The 26,325-nt window shown below is 41.5% G+C and overlaps 1 protein-coding gene across 2 annotated transcripts; it reads left to right on the forward strand.

The window, feature by feature from the left end:
• The first annotated feature begins 157 nt into the window (after positions 1-157).
• LOC132959850 (sodium/potassium-transporting ATPase subunit alpha-1) lies at positions 158-25,442 on the forward strand. 2 transcript variants are annotated; one of them, XM_061033087.1, is made up of 23 exons: positions 158-355; positions 12,238-12,351; positions 13,214-13,273; positions 14,771-14,872; positions 15,010-15,111; positions 15,320-15,433; positions 15,815-15,949; positions 16,534-16,651; positions 16,945-17,213; positions 17,298-17,606; positions 18,875-19,009; positions 19,362-19,557; positions 19,661-19,836; positions 19,945-20,081; positions 20,297-20,447; positions 21,702-21,870; positions 21,981-22,135; positions 22,298-22,421; positions 23,491-23,636; positions 23,732-23,862; positions 24,093-24,194; positions 24,477-24,568; positions 24,802-25,442. In XM_061033087.1, the coding sequence occupies exons 1-23, from the start codon at positions 344-346 to the stop codon at positions 24,828-24,830; spliced, it is 3,078 nt and encodes a 1,025-aa protein (XP_060889070.1). In that variant the 5' UTR covers positions 158-343; the 3' UTR covers positions 24,831-25,442. The 2 variants fall into 2 exon arrangements, with proteins under 2 accessions (XP_060889070.1, XP_060889069.1); XM_061033086.1 differs by lacking the exon at positions 158-355 and adding an exon at positions 9,209-9,322.
• Positions 25,443-26,325: the final 883 nt, after the last annotated feature.

A 26,325-nucleotide genomic window follows, 5' to 3' on the forward strand; every position in this document is an offset into this window, starting at 1 on the left:
GCATGGCAAGATGAGAAAAAAAAAAAAAAAACGCCCAATAATGGATGAAGCCCCTCCTCTATCCGTGGCGTTACCATGGCAAACGGCGTCGACGTCACAATGGAAGGAACGCCGTCTATAAGTATTGGAGGGTCTGCCGCGGCGGCTCGCGAGCTCGGATGTGCGTCCTGAAGGAGTGACACGTGCTGTAGAAAAAAAGTTAAAAATAAAAAAAAATAAAAAAATAGCAGCCACATCCTGGAGTTTTATTTTCTTTAAATATTTGTATTGTAAATAATTTTTAAGGTGGAATTTTGTTCGTCTATTTCTACTTGAAGTGGGAAGAGTCCACATCTTCGGAACCATGGGACGAGGAGTGAGTAAAAATTGTTTCTCTTTGTTTCACTTCTCGGATGCTGTTAGTGTTTATGTCGAGGTTTATTTTGGCGAAAAAAGACGGATTAAAAAGTTGACCATTCAAACAAGTGGTTTAGTGAATCAATGTTGATGTTGTCACGGGGGGAGGTGGAGTATCACATGTGTTAAGATAAGCAAGCTGTTTTCTCTCTCTCTCAAAATGCCTGAAACTACTGCGAGGACTTCCGTGTTTGCAGCAACCCCCCCCCAAAAAAAACACAAGACCACCTTTCGAGTGGTCCGAGTTAGGAGGAAACAACTCCTCAGAAAGAAGTTTCCAGAGGCTGAGAAAGATGCTCGTGGCGGCTCGGCGTCCCGGTTACATAACGGGATGTTCGCAAACGCCTGCACTGTCAAAGTTTTGCCGGGCTAACGGTATTAGCGGAGATGTTGCAGCTGTGGAAATAAACGGAGAAAACTGCGTGACTGGCTGTGGGCTGCTATTTCACGCTCCGTTTTAGTCCAATTTTGAGCCGAAAAATGGCGACAGAGTTACCCCTGCTGCATGTGGAATTTCAAGTAGTTTCAAAATCACTGTAGCTCTCTAAGAAGAGGCAACATGTGACAGTTTCCTGATATGTTGCTGTTTTTTTTTTTTGTTTTTTTTTTAATGTGGCACTTTAGAGGACAGCAGTAGAAGAAATGTTCTGACAGTGGGAGGGAGGGAGGGGGGGGAAGTCCAGCCCAGCCCAGCCCACGTTATCCTTTGATGGCTGAGAGATTTGGAGCTTTGTGACTATTAAAACTTAACTTTTAAAGTCAAATCTACACCCCCCCCCCCTTTCCGGGATCATTAATCTTTCGGTGGCTGCTTTTTTAGGCTGGCACCCTTTTGCAGTATGCTCATGTCCAAATGCATCCGAGTGAGTTACATTTAAGTAGTGAGCAGTGAGAAAACATGGCAAAAAAAATTTGCATTATATCATATAATATGACATTTTCAACATGTAGCAGTTATCTTTCGATGACAGATTATTGATAATGCCACCTGGACATTGAAATAGTCTGAAAGTTGTTTCTAATGTGTCCGCTCTGCAGGGGTCTTTTTTCTTCTGTTTCCGTGATCTTTTTGCAAAATCATCTGTTTGCATGCAGTTTTTCCTCCCTGTTTTATTTACCATGAAGTTCCTTTGAAAGCTTTATTGGTTGAAAAATGATAATCCTCAACTAGTTTGTCAGCATTTCTTATTTTGTGCAGTGTTGTCGTCATTTTCTGGTTGTAGCTTCGTTCTTTTAACAGTAACATTTGTTTCTTCTGTGTTTTCTTTTTATTTGAAAGATGTGTCTCGTTAGTTGTAGCCATAAGAGTTGTTATTTTCACTGACATTTTTGACAGGCGGTGTGTAGAAAAACATCCTATTTCGACCCAGCAGACCTTGTGTTATGTTTTGCTCTTTATTTTTAGCCACCACACAGCAGTTAGTTGAATTGAACTGGACCCGGTTCTACAAAATATCAGCCGTCGCCACACCCTTCCATGCTGCGCAATAGAAACACTCATTATGGATGCAGCCTGCGAGGGATGGAGAGGTGGACGGAGGGAGAGAAAGATGGACAGAAAGAGAGAGAGAGAGAGAGAGGGGTGGAGGGGGGAGATCTGTGGCGGGAGATGTGAAGCAGAGCGTCTCATTCAGTCATTTACGATTCTGAAAATCTTTCCTCACTCTCTGTTGGCTGCTGCTGTGTTTTTTTTTTTCCTCCTCTTCCTTCCATATGTGATGAAAGCCATGCCCTGCCCCCATCCAACCTCCTTCCACCTCCCTACAGTGCCCCCCCCCCCCCCCAACCCCCCTTCTCTCTGGTCTTCTTCTCCTCTTTTTTTTTTTTTTTCCAATACATTCAGCTTTGGCAAAGACAAATAGCTAGACTTGGAAGGAATGAGCGCGACTACAGAGCTTCCCTGGTGGGAGGAAAAGGAGAGAAAGAGATTGAGGGGGAGGAGGGGGAGTTGTTTTGCTGTAATGGAGAAGAATCAGGGCAGTGAGATTGAGCACAGGTATCAGAGAGATTATGTTTTTCCCACTTTTACTCCAAGCGTTTTGGACCTTGCTAATATGAGATTACCCCTCTGCTGCCCTTTTTTCCTGCTCTTCCATGTTTGCTCATCACATCGGCATCACAGTGATACCAGCAGGGAAAAGAAAGTGAGCTGAGAGGAGAGGAAAAGAAAGAGGCGGAGGAGGTGTTGGTGGTGGAGGGGGAGATTTTTTTTTGGGGGGGGGGGGGGGGAGCAGAGAGGCACCAGTTGCCGCATTGCCTCCCTCTTTTGAACAACTTGGCTCTCAGATATGGTGTAAATATTCAAACGCATCCCTTTCTGTCGATGAATTTTGTTTTTACTTGATAATAATAATCTAAGATGCATTTCAAAAAGTCTGTCGATCAGTCTCTGTGCTGGTTGGTAAACAGGTGCAGCGATATGGACAGAATATATAGACAGATGTCGAATTCGCAGGAGACCGATGGTGGGAATCCTACAAAATATTTCATCATAATACCTCACTCAGTCTTCTCCGTGTTTTCTCCTCCACAGTTTGAGTTTGAAACTTGACAGCAATAAATGTTAAAGGGAAAAAAAACAACCCAAAATGTTCCAACAAGGACATTTTCAGACTCTGGACAAAAGTGACATTTGTTCAACTTCACGTCATTCCAATGAAAACGTGCAACATTCAGCTCGACGTCTATTAGATCAGACAAAGCTGCAAACGTGTCATTGTGCCGATTCTTGCAGAGTACGCTCATTATGTAAGTGTCATTTAATTGGACCGTAGATCTGTGGATCTTTCTGTTTATGATCGCCACACTGGGTCTGAAAATAGGGCATACGATTGAAGGGGAAGTCATCGGAGGAACTATCTCTTTAATTGCAAGAGATGGCAACATCTGTAACTCCTCGCAAGGTCTCTGCTGGTTACATCTCACACTGTTCTCCCCACTGTGACCTGACCCAGGATGTCAGCGCGGGGCCACATTTAATCTCGTCCAAAGGGGGCACCCCGACTCTTCCTTCACATCCATTCTTTACAGTCTGTTTCCCTCTTGTTCTCTCACTCTGTTTCTACCTGTTTTCCCTCCGCTCCGTCCCTCTCTCTCCGAGGATTTAACATTCTTTCCGCTCGGCAGTCATTGTGTATTAACCGGGGCTTTTGTCACACTCCACCTCTTGTCTGTGACAGAACACAGCCCTCTCTCTCCCTCCTACTTTCTCTCTTTTTTCACACTCTCTCCATCCCCGACTCCCCCCGTTATTCCCCTTAGCCACGCTGTTTGTGCCTTTTATCTTCTTGCTGTCTCTTTTTCTCTCCCTCCCTCTCTTCTTTCGCTTTCTCACATGATGCCACCTCTCCCTTTTTCTCTTTCTCTTGGTCTCTGTTTGGTTTAGCAGCTTCTAGCCGTGCGATTTGTTTTCTGTGGAAGCTCTTTGAACTTTCTCTGCAAGCCTGTTGCTCAGCAAAAGTAGAACATTAAAAATAACAATCTGGAGAGCTCACTCTGTCAGCTAGAAGTGGAAAAATGTGACATTTTCCATGCCACAGGAATGCCATGTCATAATCCAGGCCTTAAGCACCTCTGCATAAATCCCTGCAAAGTGTTTGTGTGTGATTTATGTGTTTACGTGAAGTGTTTCAGACAAACATGTGCAACACATTTTCTGTCCTCCCGCTGCTGAGGAAATGATGCAACTTGTAGCTATGGTGCCTTGGCCTATAACTGTCAGGGAGGCGGGGCTTTGTCCTGAAAGTGGGAAAAGAAGGAGCCATTGATTTACTGCTTCATTCATTCCAGTCCAGAGCAGCTTCTCCCACATCCAGAACAATTTATCTTTAAGACTCCTGGTACTAAATGAAGCATTAGCTTGTGGAAAAAACAGGCCTCAAGGATTCTGTTTGCCTTGAAATATGAGGAATGAACTCAAGGAATCATGCACTGACTTTTCAGTTCTTTCCAACATTAAGGTTGTCTACTCATGGACATAAAACATTTCATTTAGCACAGAAAGAAGAAGAAGAAGACACTTATTAATCAGGGTATATTTTTTTAACGATGTAGCCTCTTTGAGCTGCCTCATTCAACCAATTTTCATCTGACCATCATGCACCTGTTGATACTGAAAATCACCAAAGGGCACAAACCTTAAATAAACTTCAACGTTATTGCATATCTTGCAACAGGTGCCCGTGTACTTTTAATTGAACACAGGAATGTCGTGTGTAGTCGGGGTGAGATGATGTGTGAATGCAGCCGGAATGTTTCAGGAACATTGAATGCAAGTGAGCGTGCAGAGGGCTGTGGTTAATATCATACGACTGGTGTTGTCTTTGTGAATGTAATGAAGCAGTTTCCAACTCTTTTCTTTGCTCGCCTGTACGTTCTTTCAGACTCCGTCACTTTGTCGGGGACATGCTGTCCTGAAACGTTCTCAAATGTTCAGGAGGATTGTGTGAAAGTGGCTTCAGTCCATATAAAGTATCCTTTCAAGTGCTATATTGTGTAATGACGATGGCAGCCTGTAGATTTCAGTGGTGTTTTGTGCGTCACCCCTGGCAGTAGAAAGTTCACAAAAGGAAAGCCATTGATTCATCCGTCCACTTTTGTTCTGCTCGGGAAAAAAAAGCTTAAAGTTGCTCCGGACGTGAAGGGAGTGTTAAACACGACCCCCGTGTAAATTAACACACTCTTTTCACCGGTTAAACAGAAAACGGGGGAGTCGGAGGAAATGAAAAGAGAAACGAGGAGGGAGAAATGGGGGAGAGAGGGGACATGGGAAGGAGGAGGGGCTACATCACTTGACTCTGTCCATTCACATATCTCCAGAGGTGTGGCGTTAGTCGCTGGTAGCAACGGGGCAAGGTCCCAGAGCTGTGTGTGTGTGTGTGTGTGTGTGTGTGTGTGGGTCTGCACAGTTGAATGAGCAGCTTGTGTATCTGGCACCAGGAAGAGCTGTTCGTAGGAATTCAGGTCTGCCTGTAAAACCAGTGTGCGCTTTAAAATATGCAAGCGCTTGACCGAACGCTCTCTTCTGATGTTTGTACGAGCCTGTAGGACGCTGTTCTCTCAGGCGGAGCAGAAAGGGACATACAGGGGCTGCATAAGTTGTTTTAAGGGGTTCATTTTGAGAGAGGCTCGTTCATTGAACCTTTTCTTGCACGTGTTTTCTTTCCCCTTCTTCCTCTGTTTTTCTCTTAGTTTTCACCAAGAGTCCTGCTGCTACACACTTTTGTCCTATTCCCCACCAAAAGGAGCACATTGTCAGTCTTCGGACTTTAGACATTCCTTACACGTTAGTCATGAATCAGGATTAGTACATGGCTTTATTCAAACGCTAGAAGCGACATTTTTTCTGTATCAATTCAAGGCTGTGTTCGGTCAGCTTCACTGCCGGATAACGCGGCCCGTGCGTCCGGGGTCTTCACAGTCGCATGAAAAGATTTCTGAGCCTCTGTTTGTGTTTTTGATGTGCATTGTATGGAAGTTGAACAAAGAGTTATTGTTCTGTGTCCAGTAGGCTCGTGTGTGTGGCTTCTTTTCTAATCTGACTATATTTCTGCCCTCAACATTAGGTTTAAATATCTTCTATCTTCTATCGCTAAATTGACATATCTCAAATCATGATTAGTGTAAATAGCATGGCTTTGAGTAGCCTATAGAGTTATGAACATATTCCAAAAAAAACACATATTATAAACTGCTTAGAGAGTCATTATCAATTGTCTTATTGGACTCTAGATGGCCTGTGCACGTTCCTTGATTTCCCTTTATAACAAGCAGAAGAAACAGCCGTGCCATAGACTGTGAAGTGTAAGTGTCTGCTGGTTTGTAAATATTGAAATAGAGTTGAGCTATTGTTACGCCACTCGTGTCTGGTGTCTCTGGTGTATGTTGGAATTGGCTTATTTGATATCATGCTGCCATAAAGCATAAAGTCTCAACGTTGCAGACTCAGTGCTCATATATTTTATCTGAAGTGCTCTAAGTGGTTTTGTGGTCTCTGAATGAAAGAAGACAGCAAGTAGAAGGTCAGCACCATACACAGCAAACTATGTAGTGTATGAAAAAGAAAGGGAATACGAGAAACTTTAACTATTAAGACCAGGGAAATAACGTTATTCTTTTTAAATTAAATGACAGTCCTGTACAAACATTTTCCAGGAACTTTTGATAGATTTTGTACAACATGAGAAAGATAAATAAGCTGACCAGATACAGCTTATTCTTTAATTTAGAAAGGGTGCTACCTCCTCCTCAATTGAGACGATACCTCATACACCTGTAAATGATCATTTGTAAATATTTGTCATTTCATTTTAAATATGTGTTAAACTGGTCATTAGAACGCTATTTTAACAATCTGATCAGATAGAAAAGTTTGTTTTCACTGTGTTAGTATTTCAGATACAGAGCTTGAAATAAGATATGAGAGGGATGCTGTGATTGGGTAAACGGCAGGCTCAGAGCTGCTCTTTGAAACAGCTCGGCTGGGCAGCTTGACTTTTCAATTTGCTTCTTCTTTGGAAGGAAATGTCAAGAGATGACGCAAGAGGGGCTCTACGTGCAGCAGCTTGGGCCTGACTGATGCTCATCAGTTACTGAAGAGTTGTTTTTTAACTGTTCAATGTGACAACAATCTTTTATTTTGACTCTTTTATTGGAGATGACGAGTCCACCCGGAATATCTGATGTTCAGATTTATTCATTTTCTTTCAAACTTTTAAGGGAACAAAAGAGGCAGAACTGGAAGGCGTCTGTGTTTTCTATCAGTGTTTAGTTGTTTGCTTGGGTCAGTGGATGTTAAATAAATAGGAGTTGTTGGTATGCCACAGGACAAGTGAGTGCTGTTTACTGAAATGACAGGTACTTGTAAAAAAAAATATTGATGCTATTTATGCTACTTTGCAATCAGTTTTTAAAGTTCTTAATTGTAAAATATGACTTAAAATAGTAAATAAACACCAAAACTGAATGATATAACATTTAAATGAAGAAGAGGAAAGAACACTAACCATTGTTTTCCTTCAGGACGTTTGAACTATGGGAACATTTTCAACATTCAGAGAAAGTGGTTGGAAAAACAATTTGTTGTCAAATTTCTGTTTTCTCTCCCTTTTCGTTTTATGGCTGTGATGTCCTGAAACTATTTATATCTACACATTTTCTATTTCATCATCAATTAATCTTCCAATTATCAAGATTAAAGATTGGATCTAAGACAATACTTTAAAAAGTACTGACATATAAATATGTATTATATGAAGAAGAAGAAGAAGAAGAAGTAAAAAATTAACATTCAAAAAGTCAAAATCAGAAACATCTTTAGTCATTTTTTTTCTGCAAGAAAAGTTTCAGATTTACTTAATCAGTTATCTCCTTTTTGTTTTAAGTTTTAATAAAGGTCTCCAATCCTGGACCTTCATCTCTCTACTTACATTAAACACAGAAACCAATCAATCAATTAATCAGTCTTTCATGTCTGTTGGAAAGAAGAAGTCTGCATTCCACTTTCAGGCTCTGAACCACTGGTTTTTCGCCTGAAGCCAGATGGCCCCCGGGGGCTCATCGGGGGTCCAAAGGCTAAGATGTGGCCACAGCGATTCGGGGCCAGACTCAGTGTTTTCCCAGCTTAGCCGGCCGGGGGGGGGGGCTCCAGCAAAAAAAACAACATGTGCTGAGATCACACACTCTGCTCCGCACACTGCCTGGGAAACGTTAAAAGGCTAACGCAGAAGAAAAAAACAATATTAGTTAGCATATTTCCATGACTGGGATCGTGTGCAGGAAGTCCACATTTGGTCATTATATCGCCTTCTGAGCTGTTTTCAAAATGGCTGCTGCACACTGTGAGTTGTATGCAGCAGACAAATGGCTGATTAGTAGTCACTTCAGCAGCCTCCATCTCTCCCTCCCTGCTCACATGCTAACACCTCTAATCCTTGTTCACTGCTGAATTATAGATGAGCTTTAACTGCTAATCGATGTCAGCTTCTGCTGTTGTGATCTCCTGTTACCTACCTGAAACGCACACAGGCTGAACTTTCACTCCCTGCCTTAGATTAGCACACACTCTAAGAAGCTACACTTGTTTCACCTGTTGAGTGACGCTGCTAGTGGTGCTTATGCAACATGTCCAGCGGCCATCACATTCACATACAAGTACAGTACATACGATTTCATGCTCAAGGGGTCTGCAACATTGCTTCAAAGAGGAGCTAATAGAGTTGTCCATATATGCCATAGATTGTCAGCTGCACATTCAAAAGTTTATAGTGTCTGCGTTGCACTCTGTACCATAATGCATTTTAAAAATCCCTTTGACTTAATGTGAGTCGGCTCCGGCTTTTCCTGACTGATGATTCAGATGATTACATCTCAAGGAGGCACAGCTCTTCTCTGGACAGCCGGGAAGAAGGATAATAATAATAATGATAATAATAATAAAAACTTTATTTATATAGCACCTTTTAAAAACACAGGTTTACAATGTGCTTTGACAAACAGCAAGAACAAAGCAAGCTAAACCAATCACAGAAGAACATAAACAACAGCAAGAACATAACAGATGCAAAATACTCAAAATAATTAAATACAATTCAACAGAAAAGAACCCATAGTGCACGATACCCAACAGACCATATATAACCCGACCGTCACAAGAACCATTATAAGATTCCCAGGCTACACAAGAACCCAACAGCACGAGCTGAGACCACAGATGTTTATCTCCTAGTGAAAACGATGCTGAAAGTAGCTCCACTTGCCATCTGTTGGTGCAGAGTAATGAAGTTAGGGTGCGGTGTTTGCAAACTGACTGTAGACCTGTATGTTTGCAGTTGTTTTTGAAATCTCACCTGATATGACCTGTGGCTGAACACTTGTCAGGATGGATATTTTTAACTGTACAAAGACCGATGAAGCAAATTTGTGCCAGGTAAGGTAAGGCTTTTTGTGTCTCTGCCGTGTGAGATACATATTTTCTTGCGTTCAGTGCAGGATTTAGGACAAACTTAAGCTCATTTTGGGTTCTTCTTCCTTTTGCCTCCTCCTCTTTATCTCTCGCCGTCGTCCTTCCTCTGTATCTCACCTTCTCTGTGTCACTCCGTCTCTTACACCCTCTGGCTTTCAGCCGTCTGGAGGACACAATCTTTGCTCAGGCCTTTGTTGCTCTGTCAGCTACAGCAGCGGCTGATAGTGTCTGTCTGCGGAGAAGACGGCGGAGAGAAAGAGGCTGTCTGTCACGCTGAGTTATAGCTCGAGAGCTGATGGAGTGATACTGGGAATTTAGAGGAAAAACACACAATTTGAGGATATTTTTTCACTTGGGTTTGATCAACACAGTTTTCCACAATTCCTTAATTGTTGCAGGGATGCTTGATACCAAAGTAGGATCAGTTTTAATTAGGTCTCTTCTGCCTACAGCGAGAGTTTGTGTCTCAGTTAGAGTTAAAATCAACAAACTGTCCCCGAGTGTGATTACCAGTAAATGACTCCTCTGTGGTTTACCGTTCCTCTCTGGGGTTTGGCATAAATACGTAGTTAACTGGTGAGGTTATGTTAAGGAAATGTGCTGGTGAATGAATAGAGTGTTATTTGTATTTTTCTCACTCAGACTGTGGCACTCTTTATTGCAAACGTGGGCGTTTGAAACAAGCGATTATTGTTTTCATGGCGTAGATTTATCCGTCACCATGCATAAAAAAACACCTTATCTTCCAACTGAGCAGAAACAACACAACACCTGTCACTCCCCCTTTTTATACTGTGGTTTTCAGTGGTTGTTTATTTCTTAATGTGTCATTATATTACTCTGATCAATCCCTGAAAATCGAGGGTTTTAATAGATTAAGAAGAGACTGGTCCTGTGTTTTCTTTTCAAATATTCCTACACAGTGATTAAATAATAAACACATTAAGCATGCACATGGCAAGAGGTGTTCAGTCTTGAGCTTCAGCTGCTAATGAAACATTGAACCGTTCAGTGGTTTAATGGTTTCAGTGAGTTTTTTAGTAATAAGTAATTCCAAATAAAATTAATAAAATAAAATTACCAACACAACATCTGGACTTTTGTTCTCGAGCTGCAACTTTAAAAACGCTTCCTTCTTTGGTTGACTTTTACTCAACAAGTGGCACATGATCAGTTGGTGGAAATGATTTAGATTTTTTTTTTTTTAAAAAGGATAAGATCCTCGAATTCCGATGGTGCAGGTAGCCCAGTGGTTATTGCCCATGTACAAAGGCTAAAGTCCTCAATAGTGGGCTTGGTTCAATTCTGACCTGTGGCTACCCTTCCAGCATGTCATCCCCCCCTCTCTCACCGGTTTCTGAGTCGATCCACTGTCCTATCTCTAAAATAAAAAATAAATAAATCTTAAATTAATTAATCTTTCCTTTGTGGTTATTTGAAAATCATTTTTGTGGGCAAAACCTCTAGTTGACGTCGTCATCTTCGGCTTTTGAAGGAGTGATCCAGAGCTTTTGCAACTTTCTGACATTAAACTAACCAAAAATCTTTAAGTAGAGACTTCTATCCACAGATTTACAGACAACAAAACTAATCTTTTGGTTGCAACCCAATTTCATTAAACTTGTCAGCTGCTGAAGTGAGACTCAAACAAACAGAAAAGTTTATAAAAAGCTTTTCTCGTGATGGAAAACCTCCCAAAAGTTTTCATATCCCCGAAAGTAGATCCCCCTGTAGAGTTTGTTTGTGCAGTGACAGATGGCGCTGGTGTCCATAAAGCGACACTACTCCTGATCTCTCACCCTAACAGCATGTGGCAAGTAACGAGGTGACTCTGTTTGTGTTCTCTTGAACTTTCTGTTAAAGTTTTTGGCAGTTTGTCGCCCCAATTTAGTCCACACTTTTCCGAGTTGTTAGACCTTAGTGTGTGTGTGTTTACTCTTTAATCTTGTTCTAAGTGCTTCGACCCACAAGCGGTCTTAAAATGAAGATGTATGACAGAATACCTTCTGGCATTTTGAGTCATCGGGCATGTTCACGTCGCATCAGACACACCTCAGCAGTAGTCAGCGTGTTATTTCTGCATGATCTCTCGTCACCACCTAAAAATACTCCAATAAAACAGTTTGAAACTTTTCATTTGAAATGTCCTGAAAGCATAGAGTGATGAAAGCTGTTACAGGGTGTTACAAGTTGACAACATTTAGGAACAAGTAGTATGAAAACAGCCGGACAACAGATTATACATTGGCCTCTTTTTTTCGCTGGAAGATTTTTGGCACGACAAAGGACAAAGTGGTTTGTGGTGGCCGTTCTTTTTGGTTCACCCAGATTTTACCACCGGTCTTAAATCCACTCCAATCCAGTTGGTGGCAGTACTGTTTGTCTGTGTTTTTTTTCTTCGAAAAACACCAATAACCACTAGAAAAAGAAGAGGAACGCTTATATGAAAGTAAATATTTGAAAAAAAAACCTTGACTGTTTACCTAGCTAGGTGACGGCCTCTTTCAGCTGAATACAGTGTTCAATGTTTCCCCTAGCTTTACAGCGTTGGGGGGGGGGGGGAGGGGGGGACAAGCCGACACGACGACACAAACACTTGGTGTTCATGTGTTACTTTTAATGACAGATGTCCTTTTCTATCGGAAAGGTATCCTTAAATGACTTATTTCCCTGATTTCCGACTCTATCCACTATCCTATCCCTACAATAAAGGCACAAAAAGACCAAAAATAAAATTGGGGCCGCCCCCCAATATAATGGTAGGGGAAACACTGGTGTTGCTGAAAACGTATTCAAGCCTATGAATATTGCCTGACACTAATTGCTTTCTGAGTTGTCTTAAAGTTTTTTAAAAAGCGATGTCTTTGATGTGTTTGCAGGAAGGACGCGAGCAGTATGAGCTGGCTGCGACCTCGGAGCAGGGCGGCAAGAAGAAGGCGAAGGGGAAGAAGAAGGAGAAGGATATGGATGAGCTGAAGAAAGAAGTGGATATGGTGGGTGTCTTTAATTCACTTTCATACCCGATGGCTTCAGGGCTTTTTCCTCTTGCTGTTCAACGTCTGACCATCCTGTCATCCTTTTTGTACTTCCTTCATGCATCTTGACACTGTTTCCCCAGATAAAGCCAAATATAATAACACACAATTAAAGATGTCACAAAGCAAAAATGTCTGAAATACAAAGTTTAAAGGTCTTTTAAGCTTCAGTTTCAATTACATTTTACATTTATAAAGCTCTAAAATGAGATGTGTGTTGATGTCTTCATCCATTACAGCTGATTCCTTACTCGAATATTAAATGAATTCTAAATTTAATTTGAGGACACTGCATTATGTAATATCTTCAACCTGGCTTCTAAAATATTGCATATAAATCCAAATTCTTTTCTTTCTATCTGTGCCCACATGTTTTTCCTATCTAACTCCCTCACTTTTGCCTTTGCTTTCATTCTTGTGTCCTCATTTCACGTTGTGCTCTTATCTCAATTTGTTGCTTCCCATATTACCATATTCCATATGCTCTTCCTCCTACATTGTCCCTCTTACCGTTTCATGTCTTTTCTCCTTCCCCCTCTTCGTCCTCTCCTTCTGTTTTTTCTTCTTCCCTCCTCCTTGTCAACCTCATCCATTTAGTCATCCTTCCCCTAAACAGACAAATGTCCCCCTGTCATTGTTAGAGCTCTTCTCAGTGTGTGGTACTCACTCTAAAATGAAAGGTCAGCACACAATATGCCGTAAATGTCACTGGCTTTTTGGCATACTGAACACACACACACACACACACACATACAGTAGATACTCATATGTAAACACTGGTAACTGAAGCCTCAATCTGTCTCTTGTGGTGTGTTTGCAGGATGATCACAAGCTGACCCTCGACGAGCTCAATCGCAAATATGGAACAGACCTCAACAACGTGAGTAAAGTCCTGCTTCTTTGTGTCCTTTTGAATGTTTTCGTTCCACAAATGTGTCACACTGAGATGTTTATTGGCAGCCGCGTTTCTCTGTCTACATTTATCACAGAGACGACTTTAATGTCAAATACCAGCAGCATATCGCCTGCTGTTTTCCATTAACTTCTATCCTCTCTTCCGCTGGTGAATGATTAATGAGGCTTCAATGAATTAAACTGATTTTGTTTAAAGGAGAGGTTATCTTTCTCTTTCATATCATGAAGGGAGAGTCATTGAGAGGGTGATCAGCTGCAGCTCGCCCAGGATTATTTAAAACCCAAGACTTCGATATCAAAAGAGGGGGAAGAGGAAAGTTCGCAAGGAGAACAAGATTCTTGAGCCCAGTATTGTTTCAAGGAGAGCGTTCAAAACGTTCAAAATATGTTTCTCTCCGTTCTTGACGAAAACTGTGAAAAACTGAGAAATATTCTAACTTAGCTGTTAACCGCACTCACAGGGACACTATAGGTTGGACGTAATAATGTAATGTCACTAAATTTGCCTCTCAAAATAAGTATTTTATTTTTTTCTGGTCTTTATGTTTGTGTAAAAACAACCAGCTGCTGAATTATGGTTTATATTTTGTCTGAACAATCTGTTTTTATGGATTGATCATAATGAATAATAAAAGATAGATAAGATAATAAATAACAGATTTATGAAGACATTTTTAAACAATAATAAGGAAAAGAGAAAATAGATAGGTTTAGTTTTTAGACTATTTAAGTGAAAGTGTAGAAGAAATCGTATTGAGAAGGAGATCTGTTATCTCTTACCGTTACAGTTTACATGTGATGAAATTTTGAGCTCTAAAAATGCCAGCAGGTGTAATTTCTGACCTTTAGACATCGTCTAGCCAGCTGCTCCCAGTCTTTTGCTAAGCTAAGCTAACCAGCGTCTGGCTGTAGCCTGTTTAAGTGTTCAGTTCAGCTTTTCAATCTTCTTTGGCCAGAGAGAAAAAAATGAGCTATACCTTTTTTAGCATCCTCTAATTAGCAGCTCTCTCTCTCTCTTAATGCTAATGTGCTCCTGGTCATATGAAGAAGATCAAGGAGAATAGCTAATAAGTGCCTCTAAACCAGGGTCTCCAGGCTAAGAGCGCATACGTGTGTGTGTGCTGCTGCTGTGAATAATTGATCACCTGCAGGAGCCCCTGTGCCCTGATTTCATATGATCCTATTTCTCTCATCTCCTTTACCTTCATTTATCTCCTTCTCTCCCCTCTGTTTTTCCTCCTACCTGCTGATCAGGGAAATTGCCTTGTTTTTCTGTTGATGCTGCGTTCCTAAGCAACTAGTACAACCTTCAGTTCCCCTTAGACTTAAATAGTGCCAGTGAGATTGTGTTTACACGTCAGACTGGAAAACAACGATGAAGTACTGAAAATGTGGTTGTTTTGATAAGAAATGTCAGCTATTTGTCACTTAATAATCTGGTGTTTATCTTTTTTGTGTGCAGGGTTTGACTAGTGCAAAGGCTGCTGAGATTTTGGCCAGAGATGGACCAAACGCCCTCACTCCTCCTCCCACCACCCCAGAGTGGGTCAAATTCTGCAAACAGGTAACATCAACTCAGTCAGAAACTAGCTTCTGGAACGTTTCTCTATTCTCTCTTAGTCCAATTTCAGGTTTTAGTTTTAAATGTCTAACCAAAATTCAACGTCTTAACGTGTCCCTTTTGTTCTGGTCATCCTTCAGATGTTTGGTGGTTTCTCCATGCTTCTGTGGACCGGTGCCATCCTCTGTTTCCTGGCCTATGGTATCCAGGCTGCAATGGAGGATGAGCCTGCCAATGATAATGTAAGAAAAGGTCCTTGAAATATCCATGACACATCGTCTCCATTTTAACAGAATGACAGATCCCAAGCCACCTGAGGATTTTATAAAATGTTTGATGTTTTTATGAGAGCAAAGCAAAAGGGAGCAGAATTTTACATCTCATTTAACGTTGCATTTTGATTCAACGGCATGAAAAACCTATGTAAATGTCATTTATTTATGTCCACAGTTGTACCTGGGTGTCGTGCTTTCTGCTGTCGTCATCATCACTGGTTGCTTCTCGTACTACCAAGAGGCCAAAAGCTCCAAGATCATGGACTCCTTCAAGAACCTGGTCCCACAGGTACCACTCCCAACCTTAACCTTATCCAATAAATAGTCTGTTTTGTACATCTCCTCGTAGATGTACAAAGATCACTAATAATTACTGAAAAACTCCAGATGGTGTTGATGTGTCACCATGCCAACTATATTGTCTCATACAAAATCAAGGTCTTAACAATTTAGCAGCACAAAACAAAAAGTGTCCTCTTGATATTTCAGTCTCATTGTCCCTGTTGAATAATTTGGAGTTTAAAAATGAAAGTCATTCAGCATTTAGATGATTGAAATGAGCTTTGCTTGCAGACGTGGAGGCAGCTTAAACCATCACGCACAGACATCAGGCTCGCTCTGTCCCCCTGTCTTACATAAGTGCCTGTCTCCGTCGTGTCTCCTCTCGTAGCAAGCCCTGGTCGTCCGAGACGGTGAGAAGAAGCAACTCAACGCTGAGGAGGTTGTGGTCGGAGATTTAGTGGAGGTGAAAGGAGGTGACAGGATCCCCGCTGACCTGCGAATCATCTCCGCTCACGGCTGCAAGGTGGGCGACCTCGGCGCGACTTATTTTCTTCTGTCTGGGAGTCATATTAAAAGAAAGTGTGTCACTGTGCTTCATTCGACACTTGGACAGCATCTTTATTTTTCAGTGCATTGAACTTCCTTTATAAAAGCTCAGCATGCTACTAGATGTAAGCAGTAAGCGACTGGATTTCTGATACTATAAACATTTTATCATGTCAAACAAGGCACTATTTTTCTTAAGGGATTCATGTTGTTTCATTTGAAAAGCATTAGGACAGATAGAAGTTTGCGATGCATTTTCAGATCATTCACCCAAGACACGCTCGACCCAGATATGCCTCTTTCTTTGTTACACCAAGTCGCCTACCTCTGCATCATTTAGCTGTTTTTCTGTTAGGGACCCAAAGAGTGCCGTTCAACCCAAATCTGCCAAAAACTCCTCTGAAGCCAGAAGAGAAAAGTTTGTTTTCCTCCTTGTGAAAGGAACTTCCTGGCAGCCGTCGTCTCAGCTCTTACAGCTTTTCTCTTTTCTGCAGATGTTGCCACGTGCTCTGTGTCGTGTTTTTTTTTCCATCAATCACAGTCAGATGGTTTGTTTCTCAGGTGGACAACTCCTCCCTGACTGGAGAATCTGAGCCCCAGACTCGTACTCCTGACTTCTCCAATGACAACCCACTGGAGACCAGGAACATCGCCTTCTTCTCCACCAACTGTGTTGAAGGTATGTTCAAAGGATGATGCTTCAGATTATCCGACGAGAGAACGTTTTAGAGATCTACTGTTCCAACACACATAACTTTTCTGAACTGCCTGGACATAGTTGGTGTCTTTATGTGCCGCCCAAAAGCACAAATCGATTTGATTGGTTGTCTACAAGCCAATTGTACTGTTTAACAAAATCCATTGTAGACTACAGTAGAGCCTCTAGAGGTCTCTTTAATTGCTCTTTTTCCACGTTATATATATTTATTTGAGTTCCATACATAATTGGGTTCCTATATATCATCGCTGCAGGAACTGCTCGTGGTGTCGTGATCAGCACCGGAGATCGCACCGTCATGGGTCGTATCGCCACTCTGGCCTCTGGACTGGAAGTCGGACGCACCCCCATCTCCATCGAGATCGAGCATTTCATTCACATCATCACTGGTGTGGCTGTCTTCCTGGGTGTTTCCTTCTTCGTCCTCTCTCTTATCCTCGGGTACACCTGGCTGGAAGCCGTCATCTTCCTCATCGGTATCATTGTCGCCAACGTGCCAGAAGGTCTCCTGGCTACCGTCACTGTGAGTCCTGTTTTACTATATAGATCAAATTAAGCACCAAAAAGTTCACTTATTGACTAATTACCTTAAAAATATTCACTCTAGGTGTGTCTGACGCTGACCGCTAAGCGTATGGCCAAGAAGAACTGCCTGGTGAAGAACTTGGAAGCCGTGGAGACCCTGGGATCCACCTCCACCATCTGCTCCGACAAGACCGGCACCCTGACCCAGAACAGGATGACCGTGGCCCACATGTGGTTTGACAACCAGATCCACGAGGCCGACACCACAGAGAACCAGAGCGGGACCTCCTTCGACAGGAGCTCAGCCACCTGGGCCGCCCTCGCCAGGATCGCCGGACTCTGCAACCGCGCCGTCTTCCTGGCTGAGCAGAGCAATCTTCCCATCCTGAAGGTACGATTTCACCCTCATCGACACTTTCTCTGTTGATTGAATAAATAATGAAGAATATGATTAGGCAGACAATGAGCTCTGCAAACTTATTATCTCTGGACCTTCATTCAACAATAAGAAAGCCTTTTTTCTGTTGATCCGTGCTTTTAGTTTGTGTGCTCACTATGTGGGTAGTGTTTAAAACGTCTGTACTGCTGACTCATTTTTCCAACTCAAATGTGCCTTTTTTAAGCACTGAACAAAAGACTATAAAAGCAAACAACTGTTCCTCTTCTCTTTTGTTCTTTTTTTTCCTGATATTGGCCTCAATTATTTTCTGCTAATGGTCAAAACCTATTCAAGGGTGCTGAGAGATGAATGTGTTTTTTATTGTGATGATGTACAAGAGGCTGAAACATTATGTGTAGCCCTGAAATTAGAGTTTAATAAGCCTCATATTTGGACTCTGGAAAATAAAAGATGATATTGTAGTTTTGAACATATCCTTCAGTTTTCTTAAAGAAATAGAAACATTTATTGGACAATCAAACTTTTCATGTCGCTATACTACCAATACATAAACATATTAGTCCTTTAAGACTTAAAACATTGATATCAGCCCCTTTATTTGTTATTAACATTAATTCTTTGCAAAAAACTGACCTGTGCCACCATCAGGCTTGTTTTGCAGTTGTTGTATTACTCTCCCTGTAGTACACACACACACACACACACACACACACACACACACACACACACACACACACACACACACACACACACACACACCCCCAGGAGTAAAATAAGTCTCCTGGCTCCAGAGCCCAGACTCTTGTTTCTACCCTCGTGTTAATAACCTGTTAACGTGTGTGTGTGTCTGTGTGTGTTAATCACCTGTAAATGTCTTGCTGCCGTGGCGGCTCTAATTACCAGTCACTCTCCCCTCACTGCTCATTATTTTTCTCTCAACCACTGTAACAAAAGAGAGGAGAGTAAACAAGAGGTTGGCGTTTATCAAACCCGATAATTACGATCGCTGAATGCAGGAAATTTGCATTTTTCTTTCAAGGCTCGTTCCCCAAAGGAATTTTTCTTGCATCCTATATTTTTGCATTCTAGTTTGTTACAAAAACCATACAGGGCACTGATGGACCATTTAGTAATTGTCAATTGAGGGTATTGATTATTCAGACTCGTGCTATATTCATAAATAAATGCCACAAAACAAACCGAGAAGTTTGGGACCTGTGAATTGGGTGCATACGATTCAAGTTTTCTTTCTCCTCCAGAGAGATGTTGCTGGTGACGCCTCTGAGTCGGCTCTGCTGAAATGCATCGAGCTGTGCTGCGGATCAGTCCAGGAAATGCGAGAGAACTATCCCAAAATATCCGAGATCCCATTCAACTCTACTAATAAGTACCAGGTATGCAAAGAGAAGCTATTTTGCAGCATAAAATCATTTTTCACTTGGAAATTGGCTGTTGTCGGATGCTAAGATAGATATTAATTTCCTGAAAATAATTAATTTGTTTGTTAATGTCATGAGCTTAATGAAGCATTAGATGTTTTGTTATTTTATCCTCATTTATCAATGTAAGACCTTCAGTTGAAACATAGCCTTCGGATAAAACATTTTGTCATCTGCCTGCTTATTTTCTACCAAAGGTTTTTAGGGAAGGCCCTTCTTCATACCTGTTAGGGTTGAGGATTAAACAGCAAAACAGGCATTTAAACATGAATAATGAAAATAAATGTTTTCTTTTGTGTGTTTGTAGCTTTCCGTTCACAAAAATAGCTCATCTGAGGACGAGTCCAAGCACCTGCTGGTGATGAAAGGAGCCCCAGAAAGAATCTTGGACCGCTGCTCCTCCATCATGCTGCAGGGCAAAGAGCAGCCTCTGGACGACGAGTTAAAAGACGCTTTCCAGAATGCATACCTTGAACTGGGAGGTCTGGGAGAAAGAGTTTTGGGTAAGGATGAAGGGCAAAAGGGAATGAGATCAGAAAATTGAAATACTATTCTAGGTTACTCCTCTCATCCTTTTGATGCTTTTTGGCTTCTGGTTTCATAAAGGTTTCTGCCATTTCAACCTGCCTGATGACCAGTTCCCAGAGGGCTTTGCTTTCGACACTGATGAGGTGAACTTCCCCACGGAGAACCTCTGCTTCATCGGCCTCATGTCTATGATTGATCCTCCTCGTGCTGCTGTGCCCGATGCTGTCGGGAAATGCAGGAGCGCTGGAATCAAGGTAAAGACAATTAGAAATGGAAACTTAAGCCTCTTTCAGTCAGCCTCCAGCCAACTCATTATGTTATAATGTGAAGTGTTTCAGTGTTTCAACTTGGCTTTCTCCTAGGTCATCATGGTAACTGGTGATCATCCAATCACAGCTAAGGCCATTGCTAAGGGTGTGGGTATCATCTCTGAAGGCAACGAGACTGTTGAGGACATCGCTGCACGTCTGAACATCCCAATCAATGAAGTCAACCCCCGGTACTGCTTAACATAGCAAAACACCCTGTGTGCAAAAGTTAATAAAATGGAAATTTTTTATGACACTCGGAGTACCCCATGGTTATGTTCTGGGTCCCATTCTGTTCTGATTGTTAAGAATTTTTAACCCAATGCTAAGGATATTATTCCTAATCCTTGTTTAATTAATCTTCTATTTTGAATAAATAACCTTTGCATCTTTGTCTCCCTTCTAGAGATGCCAAGGCCTGTGTAGTCCACGGCGGAGACCTGAAGGATCTCTCTCCAGAGCAGCTTGATGACATCCTGAAGTACCACACCGAGATTGTCTTTGCCAGAACCTCTCCGCAGCAGAAACTGATCATTGTGGAGGGCTGCCAGAGACAGGTGGGAACAAAACAAACAAGGAGGTGTTTGTGTGTGTGTCAAAGAGAAGATGTTCCCACTCTTATGAGCCTCTGCAGCATTTGAACTGCTGTGCTGTTTTACAGTTTGGCAAACGCAGCATGTGCCTGTGCCTTATTATGTAAATTCACGTGTGAATATTTGATATTTCTGTCCCCTAGTGCTTATTTATGATTATTGCTCCGCTCTGATGACTGAGTTGGCAGAAAAATCAGGCGTAGCATCTGTCATGCTGTGACCTCAATCGCACATGAATATTCACGAGTGCATCAGTAGGCAGAAGACACTGAGCTGAACTGTGGTTTTATTTACTGATATGAATGTTTTAATGAGTTATTGCCTGATAAAGTGCGACCAACAAACGGTGTGTGCATGTTAAATAGTCCTTTATTTGTAACGATACATTATTTTTTAAAGCAGATATTCTTTAACATTTAATACACATTTAATTGGATTTGAGATTTGTGGTGTGATGAATGCGACTGAAAGTGTCATAAAGTAGGCAGAACTAATTAAAATAATGTGTTCCAGAGTGTCCCACATAACTGCTTCTGGGAGATTAATTGTTGATATGTCGTTTTAAAGTCCCAGCATTATACTTCAAACTCCTCTGTTCACTGCGTTCTTCTTTTAGCTAGTTTTTGGGAAACTTAAAATCTATGTGACAGTCTAAATATGACTCTTATTTAAAACAGTCACTTTTGGCCTTTTTTTAGTTAATCCAATATCTGTAGTCAGCATGCAGCACTGTCTCTGATTATCTTCAAAACCAGACATTCACATTTCTGCCCAGATGACAGGCTCGACTGATCCGCCCTGCTGTCTCTTCTTCACTTTTATCACATCCCTCTGTTCTGTTGAATAAAGCAGAGCTGCCCTGAAACCTTTTGGAAAAATGAGGCTTTTCTCTCACAAGAGGATATTATTCTGTGTGACGCAGTGTAACTTCAGAAAATTGAAATGCCACTCAAAAGCATGAATGGTGACTCCTCTCTCAACAAAGGGCTACCTGTTACTTCAGTTGAATATCTCTTCATGCGCTCGCACAATTCACTTGGACTTCTCCGTTTGGCTGGAGTCAAACATCTGTTTTTCTGAGAAAATGTGACATTTTTTCTTCCTCTTCTCTTTCTAAGAAAAATGCAATACAATGTAAGTCTTCCCCTTCGTGCCTTTTCTTGTCTGCACATAAACATTAATATTAGAATCACACGTCTCTCTTCCCTCTCTCTGCAGGGAGCCATTGTGGCTGTGACAGGTGACGGTGTGAATGACTCTCCTGCTCTGAAGAAGGCCGACATCGGCGTTGCTATGGGTATCTCTGGATCTGACGTCTCCAAACAGGCCGCTGACATGATCCTGCTGGACGACAACTTTGCCTCCATCGTTACTGGAGTAGAAGAAGGTAACACCACCTCTAATTAGCTGACTGGATTGTTAGTGATCAAATTCAGCCTGAGGGTTAAAAATGATTAAAACACTCACACTTAAAACCGTTTGCATCGTTCTCGTCAGGCCGTCTGATCTTTGACAACTTGAAGAAGTCCATCGCCTACACTCTGACCAGTAACATCCCTGAGATCACACCCTTCCTCCTCTTCATCTGTGCCAACATCCCGCTGCCCCTGGGAACCGTCACCATCCTCTGTATCGACCTGGGAACTGACATGGTAAAGATGGATGCCTTTTATCCCTTTTCACTCTCTGACACTGATTCTGGGACATCAACTTTTGTATAATCTGAAAGCAGAGACTTAATAAGATTCCAGTGCCATTTAAAAAACCATACATACATATTATTAATGATCTGTTACCCTGCGTTCGTTTTCCAGGTCCCTGCTATCTCCCTGGCTTACGAAGCAGCTGAAAGCGACATCATGAAGAGACAGCCCAGAAACCCCAAAACAGACAAGCTGGTGAACGAGAGGCTCATCAGTATAGCCTACGGACAGATCGGTAAACAGAGACTTCTATTTCTATAGCTGAACCAGAAAAGGCCATTCACGTCTCCTTTGTTAGATCTTTCTGAAGGGGGCAGCTCTGTATCTGGGTGGTCCAAGATAACTGGAAGAGAGGCATGCACCAGAAATAGGCTCATACTGATAGAGAACAGCAGCAGCAGTAGTTGTGTGTGTGTGTGTGTGTGTGTGTGTGTGTGTGTGTGTGTGTGTGTTGGAGTGACGACAGAGTGGTGCCTCTGGCTTTTGATTTTTCCCTCTCGGGTAATGAAGCCAGGAATAACTTGACCCTTCAGGACTTCCTGAACTACCTTATAAGAGCAGAGCACAAGCAACACATCTGGCTGTATTCATTTTCCTCAAAGTTGCGAACGGATCATTTGTTGTAAAGACAGCTCTGTTGACTTTTCCATTCAAATGTGTGTTTCTTAATGGAGGATATAGTTTATACCTTTTAAATTAGAAAATGTCACTAAAAGACAAGCCTTTACTTTTGAGGTTTTGATTAAGGGTTCATAAAATATCTTAACCGGCAACAGAATTTATGATATGATACGCTACTCTAGTATATGACATGATACGACACAAGACGGCATGACACTACGTGATGCGTTACGATACAACACAACACGATATGACAAAATAAGATACAAAACACTTGGACTCCAGTGCTCCTATAAGGTCTCTATCTGCAACTTTCCAAAAATATAAGGTCTCAATTTAGATCTTTATGGTTTTGATTATCCCATAATCAATTACCCCTAAATCCTTTTATTTTCAGTAAGCATATAATTCCTCAGAAGACAACCTAATCTCATTATTTATTTATTAAATCAAGTATTCCTCAAATTTCCACAAAAGGCTGCCTCATTAATCTTAAAACCAAAGTCTCAGTGTGCCCCTTTAATCATGTACTGATTCCTGGTGAATAGTGAATAGTTAGCTGTACAGCAGTGTCCTGTTTAAAAGGCAAAGTCATTGAAGGCATTTCTTAAAAGATGACACAAAGTCAGAATCATTTCAGTGTGGTGTGCTGTCAGAGTTCTGAGCTCTCCTCCCTCCTGCAGGTATGATCCAGGCGCTGGCAGGTTTCTTCACCTACTTTGTGATCTTGGCTGAAAACGGCTTCCTGCCCTCCACCCTGATCGGCATCAGAGTGAACTGGGATAATAAGCACATCAATGATCTGGAGGACAGCTATGGACAACAGTGGGTCAGTGACAGCTCACGCACTAGGCAGCAAATAAAGCGTATCATTCAGTAGTTAGAACCTGATAGAAATCCTCTGTGATTGTTGTTTCTCTTCAGACGTACGAGCAGAGGAAGATCGTAGAGTTCACCTGCCACACGGCCTTCTTTGCCAGCATCGTCATCGTGCAGTGGGCCGATCTGATCATCTGTAAGACCAGAAGGAACTCTGTCTTCCAGCAGGGCATGAAGTAAGCACACCAAAACCCAGTTTGTGTTTCTTTACAGGACAATCCAGCTCTGGATTGTTTAGGCCTGAGATGGAGATGTTTCGCCTCATTTTCTGTACTAGCTGCTGTGTTAGTCAAGGGCAAATTGAAACCCTAATGTTTAGTTTGGCATTTTGGATGTACCTTTTCAGCCATTCAAATAAGTTTGCTTGAGTCTAATTTTCTATTGATTTCTTCCTTGTGTGTCTCAGAAACAAGATCCTGATCTTTGGACTGTTTGAGGAGACCGCCCTCGCTGCCTTCCTCTCTTACTGCCCGGGCATGGATGTCGCCCTCAGAATGTACCCTCTCAAGTGAGTAAACCATCGTAAACTCATGAATGAATAAATCACTTAGATAATTAGCCCCCTTCAAAAGTTTAGTGTCAGAATACTACAAAGTGGAGCCTGCCATTCTCTCTCTTATGCATTGCTCTGTGTACAATAATGCAGATAAAGCAACGCCTAAAGATTTGACTAAAGCCTCAAACTTATCTAGTTGACTCTGTAATCATGCTAACTCCACCTAGCTCATGTAGCTCAGCAAAGCCTGAGGGCATAGTATGGGTTTCTCATCTCTTTTTGTGTGTTTTCCAGGGCCAACTGGTGGTTCTGCGCCTTACCTTACTCCCTGCTCATCTTTATCTATGATGAAATCCGTAAGCTGATCCTCAGACGCAGCCCAGGAGGTGAGTCCATAATCCATGCTTGTGTTATCTTTTCCTTCTGCACTTTGTTTTTCTGCCTCGTTCTCCATCTCTGCTGTCCGTTTCTCTCTTGTTTTTCTCCTTTCCTTCTCTTTTTAAATCCCTGTTATACTTCTGTCTCTTTGCGTGCTTTTCAAATATCATACTGCACAAGAGGACGCCTCTAAATACTGTTTGTCTGTCTGTTTGTTTGTTTTCTCTCATTGTGCATCCAGGATGGGTGGAACGGGAGACCTACTATTAAATGACCCGTCAGTCCAAGTCAGCTCGCATCTTCTCCTCCACTCCCGTCTTTGCATGAATATTGTCTTGCTGCTCGGAATAAAATTTTAACCTCCTGTGAAAAAAAAAGAAGAAAACTATTGGAACGTGTTTTTATATTAGGGAATGCTTGATACTACTATTAGACAAATACTGAGATGGATCGTGCTGATGATGCTGATGACGATGTTGATAAATGATAATGCTAATAATGACATGAACACTGAACAATGACATGACTATGCGTGCCTTGTTTCTGAAACAGGACCAATTTTATACATGTTTTTAACAGTTATAAACGTTCAATAAAAATGCGCTCGAGTCAGGTCCCAAAAACGTTTCCTGTGCTCATTTATTGTGTGTGTGTGTGTTTGTGTGTGTGGGTGTGTTTGTGTAGTGTAACACAACAACAGCTCTGCATCACATTTAGACCATTTGTTTACCTTTTCAAATATGAATAAAGAATATTTTAAAGTACAATGTGTGATCATGTTGATATTGAAATCATATTTATATTGGAGTTATTGCATTTAATGTTTTGTTGTATTCCAATAATCACAGTATCAAACACCATTAAAAACAGAACTTAAGCTCACTGTTCACTGTTGTATGTTTTTTCTTGCTATTTCCCTCCACCTTCTGGATGATAAAAATCTGACTTTAAAGTGGTCAAAATGCACTCAGTCCTTACCAAATGATCAGACAAAATTAACACAAAAACTGCATCATATTCCAACTTGTTTTTCCATTTAGAAATGTGCGCTTCCTGTCTTTATGGAGAAGCATTTGCGAGTCCAAAGTAAGAAGTGTCATCACTCCATCGATTATTTTAATGAAGAGATATTGTGGTTCGTAAGACTGCTCATTCCTGTCTCAGTTGATATCTGATCATAATTTCTGGGGCGTATATATTTTTTTTTAACAGAGCTTTTAAATGCTCTGTATTTGATTGTTTTTGTCTGTTAAACATTTAATCTACATGATCAAGCAAGCATTAATGCTCTGATTTCATAGGTGACCTCAGATCAGTCTGACATGACTGTCTTGTGTGTAGGCTGGTACTTGACACAAGACTTATTTGCTTATAATAGAACTATATACTATGGTTAAAACACTGACATTGTCACTAGTTAGTCTTAACATACAGTTATAGACTCAAAATACTGGGAAACATTACTTCGGAGTTAACAGAGCCATTGGAAGCTCTAAAAAGCCATGATGTTAGGTTAAACTTGATAAAGTAAGTAAGGCAAAATAAATCTGCAACTTTAGATAGACAGATGGATATATAATTTTTTTAACCTCTCATAAACTTTGCAAAAGCTCTCAAGAGTCTCAGAGTTGTTCAGGCCATGGTGGGTGTTTAGTTTACCAAGAGGCACTTGGATGCCTAATCCAATATCCATTATGCTTAAAACTGGGAGTTTGAGGCAGCTACTGTGTGGGGTCTCTCCGTCCTCCCACACACTGCTTGCTGA

This window comes from Labrus mixtus, chromosome 24 (assembly GCF_963584025.1).
Source record: "Labrus mixtus chromosome 24, fLabMix1.1, whole genome shotgun sequence".
NCBI lineage: Eukaryota > Metazoa > Chordata > Actinopteri > Labriformes > Labridae > Labrus > Labrus mixtus.

Coding starts and splice junctions, on each gene's coding strand:
- LOC132959850 (XM_061033086.1), top strand. CDS start 9,275: ATGGATATTTTTAACTGTACAAAGACCGATGAAGCAAATTTGTGCCAG. Junction 9,323..12,237: donor ATGAAGCAAATTTGTGCCAG/GTAAGGTAAGGC, acceptor ATGTGTTTGCAG/GAAGGACGCGAGCAGTATGA. Junction 22,422..23,490: donor TATAGCCTACGGACAGATCG/GTAAACAGAGAC, acceptor TCCCTCCTGCAG/GTATGATCCAGGCGCTGGCA.